Source organism: Miscanthus floridulus, chromosome 18 (assembly GCF_019320115.1).
Source record: "Miscanthus floridulus cultivar M001 chromosome 18, ASM1932011v1, whole genome shotgun sequence".
NCBI classification, from domain to species: Eukaryota; Viridiplantae; Streptophyta; class Magnoliopsida; order Poales; family Poaceae; genus Miscanthus; species Miscanthus floridulus.
The window spans coordinates 134,169,760-134,183,662 of NC_089597.1; the positions used below are offsets into that span (position 1 = coordinate 134,169,760).

At 42.7% G+C, this 13,903-nt stretch overlaps 1 protein-coding gene across 1 annotated transcript; it reads right to left on the minus strand.

Moving 5' to 3' along the window:
• Positions 1–7,436: 7,436 nt before the first annotated feature.
• Positions 7,437–8,539, minus strand: LOC136524745 (uncharacterized). The gene is made up of 2 exons (XM_066518003.1): positions 8,404–8,539; positions 7,437–8,284 (listed from the first exon to the last, which is right to left on the minus strand). The coding sequence occupies exons 1-2, from the start codon at positions 8,537–8,539 to the stop codon at positions 7,437–7,439; spliced, it is 984 nt and encodes a 327-aa protein (XP_066374100.1).
• Positions 8,540–13,903: the final 5,364 nt, after the last annotated feature.

A 13,903-nucleotide genomic window follows, 5' to 3' on the forward strand; every position in this document is an offset into this window, starting at 1 on the left:
CAATGTCAGCTTCATAGCCTATGGTAATGCACTGTGATATTTAGCTGCAAATGAAGAAGGCTAAAGTTGTGCTTGGTGTAGGATTTTAGGTCCTTGTTTGGCACAGCTGAAACTTATGCAGAAGTTATCTTAAGGCTGGCTCTGCTGCATGGTAAGGCTGAGCGGCTGTCTAGTCATTTAATTTATGGACCGGCCGGTTAGATGCTGAACCATGTCGTAAAATTGTGAAATGTGCCTAGAATGGCCTGAGGGCTATGCAACTTGTGTAATCAACTAGTCTTTCTCCATGTTCGTAAATTGTGACACTATTTTTGACATTTTGAAATATCTACATTTGGGGATATGAGTAACTTTTGGCAAAGGTAATTATGCCAATAATAATTATTTGATTAGATTCATAACATTAAAGGAAATTAAGAACATCCACCGATAGTGACTTGGAATCAAATATCAATCCCTCTTCCATTCAAAGCAGTCTGAATCTTATGACCCAACAACTTTGTGAAACTGCTAATGTATAAAGTTGAAAGACTCCGAGGGCCCATCACGGCCTTGCGATCAAGGCCTCAGAACGCAGTCGTGGGCCGATCGCCGTGCTGTTGTATAGGACCGAAGACCCATCAGGTTTCACGGGGCACTAGAAACGTGGGCGCGGCTTTGCCGCACCTACTCTTGTGATTGGGCCAGTGTCAATTAGAAGTTGACGTGGAAAAAATAATAAAAAAAGATTAATTAAAGCAGCTTGATGGCTTCCATATATCCATTTTTTATAGAAGCAGTTTCTTCTTTAATGAAGACTATAAATGTAGATTATTGAGGAGCTCTATTGATCAAAGTTTTTGATTGAGCTCCTAAGAGCAAGGCTAATAATACAGCCGGCTTGCTGGCTGCAAGGTTCTTTGCAGCCTTTTCTCAGCCCACCCATATAGTAGTTAGCTCTTTACAGTTAATACATGGTCCACTTGTCTCTCTCACAGACTTTATTGGTTCTTGTGCCCAAGCCGGCTGTAAGCTTACAGCCCGCCTCTCCTCTCTCTCCTCTCCTCTCTCTTCCACCTCAGCATTTAGTCGGCTTACAGCCTGCTATTATACTTGCTCTAAGGGTAGTCCAAATAGATAGTTTCTAGATGTAGTTTCCAAGAGAGAAAGAAAGTAATTAATGTCTAGTAGAAACTATTCTTTCCAACACATAGGTTTCTATAGCAGTGACTATACAAAGGATAACTTAAATGCAGCACAAAAAAAGTAGATCAGCTGTGAGTCGGCAGTAAACATGTTTCTAGAACATAGAATCTATATGTTTCCAGAGAACCATATATTAATCATAGTATCCATAAATATGTTCCAGAACCATGTAATAATATAAAAATGTTTCTAGAACCAGCATGGACCAGAACGATTCGTCCAACTTGAACCAGGACGCAGACCTCCTGCGCACAGAGGAGAGAGATAGGTGACCTCTGGCGACGTGATCATGGGCCCCGTTCACGTGTTCTTGAACCTGGCTTAATCTGTCTTTTTTTTTCATCCGAAATAGTATTTCTCTCTCACAAATTTTTTTAAATTTTTTCAGAGTTTCTCCGAGCGAACGGGGCTCATGACAGTGGAGATGGAGGGATCAGCACGGCCGCCTGTACCATCGCGAACCAGGGCCTCGATGGCCTCCACCCACACCGCCCACTGCGGCACTAGTCTCGTGCCCTCCGCCACCGTCCCTGGCCTCGACACAGGATGGATCTGGCCTCCCTGGCCGGGCAGAGCAGAGGGAGCGCTAATTGCGGACGTGGGAACGCGTAGGCAGGCGCGCGCGGGAGAGCGCAGGCGCGGCGGCGGAGCAATGGATCCGGAGGGAGTCTCCCCAACGCGGTTGAGCCAGTTTCTCCGAGTCTCCAATCTAGCGAGGACTCCGTTTCTTGAGGGAGAAACAGTTTCTCTATTTTCTACTCTTTCTGCATTAATTCTCTTGCCAAGCTGTCAATATACTTAAGATAGATAGAAACTATAATTAATATCCCGTTGGACTGCCCTAATCAATCTAATTGATCTTGATGTAGCACGGAGTAGCTGCCTGTGCGGATTAACTTGTGCAACTTTAAATACGAAGTAAAACAAGTGAGCCACAATTAGAATTGACTGGTGCAATTTCAAAAGGATCAAAAGCTTACGGCCATTAACATTTTATATCAACTATTGTTGTTACTCATTTTTTTTATAAATATCCAAATTTTCTTAAAAACATCTGAACCTAAATTTGAATAAATCTAATATACACGGAAAGACGGACGTTGTACGGTGGAGAATGGACAGGAATGGTTGTTAGTGGGGAAATGAGGGGTGACGCTGAGATCAGAATCTCGAACGTGGGTCGACCCGTCCCCTACGGTGCTGCGGCACGGCCTCGCAGCTGCACTGCCATGGACGTGAGGTTGGGGAAGACGAGTGAGTGAGAGATTGACAGGTGGGGTCAGCGGACACATGGCCCCACAGACAGCTGCGCAACCAAAGGGCCTTGAGCTTCTTCAAAAACACATAAGTCACGGCAGCTTTTCAAAAGCCCAAAGGTCACTGCTGTTTTCCCAAAAGTCACAAAATGCACCCGTAGTGTACCTGGGGCCCAATAATAAATTAAAAAAAATCAGTTATAATGACTAAAATTTCACCATGCACGCACCCTTCATGACACAAGTCCATATACCACAAGGCAAGTGCACCTCCCTTTAGGCCCTGTTCGCTTGTCTTAAAAATGGTTTGTTCGGCTTCTTTTTTCAGCTGGAACAGTGTTTTTCTCTCACAACAAATTTAGTCGGAACAGTGTTTTCAACTAGTTTCAGCCAAGTTTCAAACCAGCGAACGGAGCCTTAATCTCCTCTAGCTTCGCCACTGGGTATAGCCCATTGTTTATGCCATTGGGGAACACTCCAGAACACAGGCAAGCAAACCTTTGGTCGATCGGATAAAAAATAAGACTTGTTACTATACGTGAGGTAAGATATCACGTTTAAAAAGTACTGGTAGTACGTAATAAGGATCTTTTCCTATAAAGATTATTAATTTGATAATCGAAAGTTGAGAAACATGTAAGCAAGCGCAGCGTGGTTCCCGCCCGTCTGCACTACACGAGTCCAAGATACGATAGGGGAACAGGCAGTGCGAGTAGCACGGAAAGGAGACTGATACTGCCCTTGCCGCTGCGAGGTGCAACGAAGTCCGAGCGCCTGAGTCGCAGCACAGGCAATGCCGGCGCCGTCACCCCGAATCCTGTTTCCCCGGCGCGGTTCACGGCCATCACCCACGCACTCGTCGCCAGGATGGGTGTGGGCACTCTCGCTGGACGCTGGGAGTAAAGGTTAGAGATTATTTGCTTCCACCACCTCTTGCTCTTGCCTATTCTTTCTTGCGTGTTTGACTGGAAGTTGGAAGGGCAGAGACCCAAGAATATCACGGGTAAACAGGTAAGAGAGAGAGGCCGGGTCGTGACTTGTCCATGACTCTCTGCAGGCGACCGGAAGATCCTCACGACCGATGCATGTTATCCGCACGATTCAGTGTACGCCCAATCGGATGGCAAAGATTTCACGTACGACCGGAAGATACGTGTATATATTATTATTATCATTATTATTTTTATTTTTTGCAATGGAAGTGTGGCAACGCATTGACAATAGCTTATATGAAGGGCGATGAGTACATGTGTGCCGCGATCCAAGAATGGTCAAACATGTGTGCTGACTAAAAGTTGTCTTTTTTTTTCTTCTGTTTTGGTGTCTATCCAAACTTAGGGGTACTAGTAAGATGCCCGTGCTAACGCTACGGTGATACTCAAAAAATATTATATTTATAGAAAATTATAATGTAAACCAGTATAATTAATGATGATGGTAAAGCAGATGGATCTGGTTCATACATTGTTGGATACATAGCAAACAGATTTAAATAGTACAATAACAAATACCATTCTTGAATAGTATTGTATATTACAAAACCACATAAATGTTGATGTGCTTCAGAACTTCTTGGATATCTTGAGGAGTGTTGCCTTTAGATTCATTCGCGTTGTAATTCAACATGTCAACCAAGAACTTGCTCCTTAGCACATTCCTATTCTGTATGTACATATAAATCATTGTCTTGAAACTAATAATTAATTATAGATTCTCATTAAACAAGCATGGGAAATGAGGGTACTCACAGTGGAAATTAACGGTAACCTTGTACCATCCCATGAGTGCATAAAGTTGACAATGAGAAAGCCTGCCAAATTCCCTATGATAGAAGTAACACATGTCTGTACTGAACATGATGTAGGAAAAGTTTGGGTAAAGAAATTTACTTACCAATTTTCACCAGTCCAGGACATCTTTGTACACAATGTTTCTGGTGTTTTTCCCCGTGGGATCTAATTCCTTCTTTGGTTTGGCTAGAATTCTTGTTGTTTGCCTTGACACACCCCTCGACAAAAGCAACATAGAGCTGTCCATGGGAGAACACGGGCTCTGGAAGGTAGATCCCAACATTTGGGATGGTTTGGCCCTGTGCTTTGTTTATGGTCATTGCAAAACTCGGGCGAATGGGGAATTGTTTTCTCTTGAACTTAAAAGGAAGTGAAATATCATCCGACGGAGACATTGGGATCCTAGGTATGAACACCCTTTTCCCTACATGCTGGCCACCAACAATTTCAGCATCAATTGCATTATCCGGGAATGCTCTTACCATTAATTTTGTTCCATTGCATAAGCCATTGTTAGGATCAAGATTGTGGAGAAGGATCACAAAACAATTAATTTTAATTTTTAGCACATGTGGGGCAGGCCATTCGGAGTGATTGAATTTAGGAAGTCAATAGGATAGTTATTTCTGGAATCATCATCAACAGAGTCAAAGCTATGATAAACCTTTTTCTCGCCCGGGAACTTGTCAATCATCTTTGCGTTTAGCTGATCAATATGCTCTTTTTTGGTAGAAAGAATGGCACGTGTGAAGGGTCGAGATGGCGGACTAGAGGGGGGGTGAATAGTCCTTTCTAAAATTAATCGCGGCGGCTAACCAAAACAAGTGCGGAATTAATACTATCGGTCTAGCCAAGACTACACCCCTCTATCTTTGTTCTCTAGCACCTTGCAAAGATCCTAATTAAGCAACAAAGGTGCCGGGCTAGATAGAGCTCACCTAATAAATTCTAGAAGCAAGGTCACACAAACCTATGCCACTAGTACTTTAACCAACGGGGAGCTCCTACACATGCTAGTAAGCAAAAGCACAAAGCCAACTAAGCTCACTAGCAATGCTCAATAACAAGGCAACCAATGCCAAATTAGAGAGCGCAAATACTTAGCTACACAAACTAAGCAAAGTGACTAACAAGGTTACACAAACCAAATTAGTCACGCAAGGGAGCTACTTCTATGCTACATAAGCAAGAAGGTAACTAGTGAGCTATACAAGCAAACTAATTACAAGAGCAACTACACAAGCATAATGTATATGAAAGTAATTACAAGCTTGTGTAACGACGATGCAAACCAACGGGAAGAATAAAGTTGACACGGTGATTTTTCTCCCGAGATTCACGTGCTTGCCAACACGCTAGTCCTCGTTGTGTCGACCGCTCACTTGGTGGTTCGGCGACTAATTGGCATCACCCGCCAAGCCTACACATCGGGCGCCGCAAGAACCTACCCCGAAAGTGAGGGTAGCTCAATGATACGCTTTACTAGAGTTGCTCTTCGCAGCTCCCGCGGGGCGAGCACAATGCCCCTCACAAAGCTCTTCTCTGGAGCACCGCATAAGCTTCTTGCGGGCTTCGATGGAGACCACCACCAAGCCATCTAGGAGGTGGCAACCTCCAAGAGTAACAAGCACCACCGGCTTGCAACTCGATCACCTAGTGCCACTCGATGCAACCTCACGATGCAATCGCACTAGAATCGCTCCCTCACATAATCGGATGACCACTATCAAGCATATGTGAGATGGAGGGCTCCCAAGCACTCTCAAGCATGGACACAAAGTCCCCCAAGGTGCTCAGCATCAGCCATGGCCGAGACCACCTTCTATTTATAGCCCCATGGGCTAAACTAGCCGTTACCCCTTCACTAGGCAAAACTCAGGGTGACCGGACGCACCCTGCCAGCGTCCGGTCAATGGATGCATTCCACGTGTCGCTCTACGTTCAACTGGAGTCGCCCGATCACAACGGTTAAGTTGTGATCGGACGTTGCACAGTGAATGACTGGACGCTACTGTGCATGAGTCCGGTCGTTTCCAAAGAGCTCCCCAAGCCTCTATTTCGTGACCGGACGCGTCCGGTCCACCATGACCGGACGCAGACCAGCGTCCGATCAGTTCTGTGCCCACGCGCCTAACTCCAGCGCCACCTACGTCACCATACATTAGCACTGACCGAACGCAGACCCTAAGCGTTCGGTCACTCTTCGCGCTAGCGTCTGGTCACAAGACCGAGACCGCGCGCTCACTGCTGCCACTGACCGGACGCAGGACCCCAGCGTCCAGTCACCACGTGACCAGCGTCCGGTCCACTAGACCCTGTCTTTTCTATATAGGGCGCCGGTGGCACCGTCGGACTGTCCGCACTCTACGAGCGGACACTTAGCTGGTGGAGTTTTGAACCCTTGCCTTCGTTCCTTCACCGAGTTGATCCACATCAACTCCAACTTCTTCTCCTTTGCAAATGTGCCAACACCACCAAGTGTACACCACCATGTGTATGTGTGTTAGCATTTTCACAATCATTTTCCAAAGGATTAGCCACTCAACTTGCCACGCCACTCAATCCTAGCGACGATGCAAAGTTAGATCACTCGAGTGGCACTAGATGACCGATATGCAAACAAGTTTGTCCCTCTTGATAGTATGACCATCTATCCTAAACCCGGTCATAAACTTCTCTACACACCTATGACTGGTGAAATGAAATATCCTAGGTTATACCTTTGCCTTGCGCATTCCATTCCATCTCCTCCAATGTCGATGCAACACATGCACCAACACGATCAATAATGATATGATCCACTTCATATCATCACGTGATCATATTGGTTCATCGATCTTGACTTCACTTGCTTTTCACCGTTGCCTTCGTCCATCGGCGCCAAGTCTTGCTTAAGCTTCACCGCCACGCGGTCTATCGCTCCAAAGCCTCCAACTTGCCCTTCACGCATGCAACCAGTCCATCAAGCCAAGTCATGTCTTGATCTTCTCCACCTTGATCACATGACTCAATGTCTTGTCTCATTTGCAATGAGCTCCTTCATCATCACATGTGTGAGCTTTGCAACATCTCCAAGCCATTTTCACCTTCATGGCATATGTTGCTCACACACATGTACCTGTGGACTAATCACCTGTGTATCTCACATAAACACAATTAGTCCACCTAGGTTGTCACTCAATTACCAAAACCACACAATTACCTTTCAACGTGTACTCATGTAAGCTGTTGATCTTGCATTTTCATCAAGTGACGGGAAGACATCTTGAATGAGTTTGGCTATTGAATCTTCGGTGTCAGTATAACCAATCACAATATTCTCTGGCAAGCTAACATAATCATCCCCGATAGTCTTTTTAGTTCCATTCCCAATCCTAAGGAGGTAATCTAAAAACCATGGGTCAGATTGAGCCCTCATGTTTCGTGACAACCGTATCTTCCTTATACTTTCCCATAGGTAAGATCTATGCAATGTAGCATCAAGTATCTGTGCTCTTGTCCCACATATTATGACTGGAAGTACCTGTCTGAAATCTCCACCAAATACCACTACCTTTCCCCCAAAGGTCAAAAAAGAACTCAAAATATCTTGCAGGGACCTATCAAGACACTCAACTGCTTGGCACTTTGTCATGGCAACTTCGTCCCTGATAATCAAGGATGCCCTATGGAGTAACTCTACGGTGCCACTTTGCTTGGTGAAGTTGCACATGCTATTGTCAGCAAGCTTAATTGGGATTTTGATCCTTGAGTGTGTTGTGCGTCCTCCTGGCAAAATTGACGCTGCAATCCCAGAAGTTGCAGTTGCAATGGCTATTAATCCCTCAGATCGCACTCTAGCAAGGAGTGCCTTGTATAGGAACGTGTTGCCAGTTCCTCGTGGACCATCCACGAAGAACACCTGGCTTTTGTTTGCAAGCACATGTTGTATGATTTCATCAAATCCTGCACGCTGCTCCCTGTTAAGAGATGAGTGCATATCCAAATGTACTTGGTCTATGGCCACAGAAAGTCCCTCTCTAACCTCCCTCATGATGTCATTCGAAAATTCACCTGATTGGCACAAAAGAATTAATTTATTATCCACATAATTGGTCAATAGAAAGAAAACAAATATATGTATACTATGTAAGTGAATCAAAAGTTTACGGATTGGATTGGGACAAATTTACCTGAATCGTTCACCTCCGGAAGGTCATAGTTTCTGATATCCTTCCCCATCAACATAATCAAATCCCGAATGTCTCTAAGCACCATTTGTTCTACTGCTGCTGTGTTAGAATTGCCTTGGCTGTAATTTTTGGACATTGAGTCCTTATGCTTGTCTCACTGTCCACGAATGTTGGTGGCCTCGCAAAATACAAGAATAGTCGCAAATAATCTTCGCAGTGCAAGCGGCATCTGAAAAGTTGTAGACTCAGACAAACAGTCATCAAGCGACCTGTCTGTCTCAATAAGTCCTCTCTTCTCACATGCTTCTCTGAAAGTAGAGTATGTGATGCCAGCCACTGTTCTTAAATCTTCATATGTGGTTGAACCCCTAACATGGCTCAAAAGCACTCTCAAGAAATATCTCTCCCCTTCAACAGGGTGTGCATAAACAACCCACCCAATTTGTCCTCTCTGCTTTCTTGTTTGCCACACTTTTCTACCAATGATCCACTGGTAGTATTATGGGAAGTCTCTGTACAGCAATGTCCTCACAAAACTATCCACTCTATTCTTCTTGATGTCCTCTATGAGTGTGGTCATGGATGAAGATGGCTGGCTAACAACATCCTCAAGACTTTTACTTTCATCAATAATTACAGACTGCATGTTGGGCAGATGAAGTTGGAGCTGCAAAACAGATGGATAGACACCAAAGAGTGGGAAACCAAAAATCTGGTGTACAACTTCTGGTGGTGATATGTATCTAGCATCCTTGTATTGACGAATCTCATGGATTACTCCATCTTCCTTATGTGATAGGTTTACTGAGAATGATGCACAATCATGACCTTTGTATACGTACTTAAACAGGTACTTAATAGCTTTGATGCTGGAGCAAGCTTCAACATTGATGTGGTAGTTATATCTCATAAGGAGCCCAGGGTTGTATGGAACCACCCACCTATTGTCCAATTCCGCACCTCTTATCTTTACATGGCGGCCATCATCTCTCCTCCTATACAAAGGGTAGGAATCTTTTCCTTGTTGTGTTGCTACACAAAACTGACGAGGAAATCGAAAGCGACACTCTCCGTCAACCATACAAGCACACTTCCTATTTAACACTCCACATGGTCTTGCTGCATATGCTTGACGACAAGATTATGCAGCACAAGCTATTTGTCCTTGTCTGGTATCTCTACAGAAATGACTTTATCATAACCATCTGGGCTTCTTAACTTACTGCCTGACTTCATGATCAAGAGGATGTGTTCATGCGGCAAGCCCCTCTTTTGAAATTCTGTGACATGCACATCACTATAACACAACATACTTTTGCCGACACTTTCTATTGTAGGCAAAGGGCACCTTTGCCGACAGATAACCTGCTGCAAAAAGTTTTGCCGACAGTTTGCAAACAGTCGCGCTAGAAGCCGTCGGCGAAACTTTTGCCGACAGTTAATAGAATCGCCGACACTTTATGTGTAGGCAAATGATCTACCTACGCCGACAGTTGAAACCTTTGCCGACAGTTAACCCTTTGCCGACAGTTAAGACCTACGCCGACAGTTAAGACCTTTGCCGACAGTTTATATGTTGGCCAAACCATTTCCAAATTATTTTCCAAACCATACCCTACCAAAAAAAACTATCGACAGAACTACATATATATAATTACAATTAAAATAATTTGACAAATCCACTTTTGCTCATATATAGAAGGCATCACATTGAACAAATTCACTTGATTTTTTGTATAAATAATATATTAGATCTTTCGTCCATACACCAACTTGATATATATATATATATATATATATATATATATATATAGCAGGTCAAGTGATGATCATAGTGCATAGAGCCATATAGATTAGTGATCAGTTACAGATAGTATAGACATAGTACAAGTCTTGTATTAATTGGTTATGACTAAAGCTAGGTGATCAATAGACCAGGACTGCAATTCATGTCGTCCTGCAGCAATTCTCGGACACTTGTTGCCACTCCAAAATACTTGAACACTAGCTTCGTGCACATATGGTTGCTGCCACTCCAAAATACTTGAACACCAGCTTCGTGCACATATGGTTGCTGCCACTCTACAGAACATGTAACAGCTCTTTGATCGAACCTCAAAAGGTTGCCAATCCAAAATACTTGCAACACCACATAGTACCTAACATGAAAAAAATATGAAATGTCAGTGCAATGTGCTCTGTATATTAACTCCTAATATGAAATGCACAGTATGCAAAATTCCAAAATTATGTGTGCAAAGAAAAACTTAATTTTTTTTGGAGTCTATCATATAGTTTCCTTGTCCCAATTCCCAAATAATGGCATTATTATGATTTAAAAATAAAATAACCGTGCAAACACTCCAGATTAATGATGCCAGTATGAAGGAAGCTGAATTGGCATTGAGCCATATAACCACATGCAGGGCATGATATATGCATTGTACTATCAGCTATGGATTGCATGATCAAACAAGCCATTGGGAAAAAAAGCTAGTTGACAGCAGATTTAGTTAAAACCTGTACTCACAAACAGAAGGATCAAAGCAATATGGTATAGAATCTAAGAAACATGACAAGGAGTTACAAAAATACAATATCAACTTTTGTTCCTCAAAGGTTAAGGATAATCATCTCGACTAAACCCCCACAAGAGTACAAGGAGTTCCTCAAAGTTAAGGATAAACAAAATGGCAGGACACTGTAACAGGACACTGTTGAAAACATGAAAAAAGCTAATGATTCTTCATACTCTGCATTGAATGAAGATGATTTCCAGAGAGTGGTTTTTGAGAACAAATTAGGATGTGATGTTTATCTTAAGAAAAAATTGGAAGACAGTGAAAACATTATTGAGCTTTTGCAGCATGAGAGCAAAGTTTCGTTGTTGCTGCCGCCTCCCAGATTTTCGGATAAACTAAATGTGTTATCCAATTCAACAGAATCAAGATATTATGTTGTTGTACAGATCTTTGAGTCTAAGGTTGTACTTGAACTTGTCTCATTCTGCAAATGCATATATTTTTTTCTGTATGAATATTACAGCTTCTTTTCTTTTTTCTGTGCTTTGCGTTTACTTATTGGAAGCCATGCTTCTAACCAGCTGAAACTGAAACCTGACTATTGTCTCCAGCCAACTGAAACTGAAACCTGACTATTGTCTCCAGCCAACTGAAACTAAAACCTGACTATTGTCTCCAGCCAGCATTGAACTGAAACTGAAACCTGCCGATTCACATTCAGAGTGCTCGAGCAAGTGCAACCTCAGGACTCAGGAGGAGAAGGCATCTACGAGGGACTGGAGCACTGGATTGGTTCTGCACCAACATCAGTACCAAGGTTGCAATTCTTTGTACACTTGTCCGAAAAGAAGATAAAAACTTTAATTTCTTTCCAATGGGAACCGGCATAAAAAAGGGAAACTATTGTCAGTTATCCTATCCTAAAAGGAGAAGAAGAAAAAGTTGTCGGTGACCTCAAGGTTGTTGCCTGTAACCATATAGCTGTAGCATCTACTTATTCTGTTTTACGCCAGTGGCCCCGACCGCTTGAAACTTTGAATCATGCTGTTTACATTTGTGCAGTGCTGGTCTAATAATAAGGAATAATTTGGATGAACAGCTGACACTCATGCATGAGTTGGATTGTTGTGTGCATGTCTTGTTTTTGTTGACTGCCAGTTAGTGTGCTTACTGCTTGGGGACCGTCACAGGAAGCTGAGTGCATTATTCAACAGTTGTGAGCCAGAAATATTGTACTAAAAAACATTGTAACAAATTGTGTTTGATGTTCTATGTACAGTTCATGCAAGTTTTCTTAAAAATGGAAAAGATGGCTTCATTTGCTATGGTCGTTGCACCCCCCGGTGACGCTGGGCTGATTCTTGGGTACATAATTATTCCGAGATCTGTGTTCTTTCTTTGAATCAAATCTAGCTAAAGCAAAGGGCATGGAACCTTTGCTTTGGGAGACATATACAATACAAAAGAGTGAGCCAAAATAAATTAGGTACCAAAAGGATCGGAAATAGTTTCCTCTGTCAGATTCCCTAGGAGAAAACACTACCAATTTGGCACCTTAGCTAGTATTTGGATTTCATTAGGAGGTACATATGCTAATGGTTGTGTGAAGAAGTGGTGCTTTGGTTGTGTTAGTTATGCTGTAGTCTTACAGTATCTAAAGTGAAAAAATGGGGGAAAAAGGAACTACAGTATCTTACGTTGGGCTTTCATTTATCAGGGGCATGATAAAGCGCTCCGGTTGATGCAAGGATTTTTCAGAGCCAATGGGGGCTGTGGGTATGTTAAAAAACCTGACTTCTTGCTAATGACAGGTCCAAACGGGGAAGTATTCGACCCCAGAGGTAGTTTTCCAGTGAAGAAAACTAGTCCAGCATATACCTAAATCGAGCTAGTCCAGACTTTGACAACTGAGTTTTCTCAATCGAGCTAGTCCAGCATATACCTAAATCAAATCTGTTGTGATGTCCTAGCAGGTAAAAGTATATATGGGAGATGGGTGGCACATGGATTTCAGCAAGACTCATTTCGATGCGTTTTCGCCTCCAGATTTCTATACCAGGGTAAGGCAACAAAGAATATTCATTTGGGACTTCTGTGTTTATAACAGTTTTGACATGAGACTACTATGAAACAGACTACAGTGAGACTACGAGTTGCCATTTCTCAAGGTGTTCCATGTTCATACAACACAAAATAGATTACTAGAACCATGTTTAACTTCCAAGAACAGTTGCAATTAACCAATGCAATTAACAAATAGTTATGGCTTCCTCTGCTAGCTAAATATATACATCAAAATGTTCAAGTAAAATACCTTCAAGCTGTGCCACCACCTTTTGACTGCTGCAATGACTTCTTGTCATCCTTCATCTACAAATATATTACTAATCAACAAAATATAATGATCATTTTTTTCAAGAATATAAAGAGGTTAGACCATTACTCTGTCATGTGGCCAAGCAATGCATCTCCCACGAGCCTCTAGAATGGTGGTGACACCTTCGTATGGACGGGGCAGTACAGCGTTCCTCATAAACACATGGTTAACAACCACTTCACAGAACTGCACGCCAAGAGTAGTACCCCCAACAATAGCCCTTGGGTTCTTTGTTTGAACGGTAGCCTTTGCCACAGCAACTTCATAGGGCCTTACTACATTATATAGTATCACATCTCTACCACCCTAAAGCATAAAATATATTTTAGTAGGGTAAAATTACCAATACCAATGCAATATGGTCTGATTCAGCTTAAAGGCGTAGCAAGAACACAAAGGAAATTACCTCATTATGTTGCTCCTCTCGAAGGACCACTCGTCTACTCAGAAAGTCATCATCATCATATAAGTGCATATCAGCCATATCATCCCCTGCATATGATCTAGCATCTTGTTCTTGTTCTTCTTCATGTACTTCTTCATCATGATAGGTTGGTGCAGCCCTCAAGCTCTAAATCAAAGTAAAAACCATTGAACAATT

Bases quoted from the DNA above. Each gene is read 5' to 3' on its own strand.
- LOC136524745 (XM_066518003.1), bottom strand. From the start codon at position 8,539: ATGTCCAAAAATTACAGCCAAGGCAATTCTAACACAGCAGCAGTAGAA. The intron at 8,285-8,403 runs GTAAATTTGTCC...TGTGCCAATCAG, and splicing joins TCCGGAGGTGAACGATTCAG to GTGAATTTTCGAATGACATC.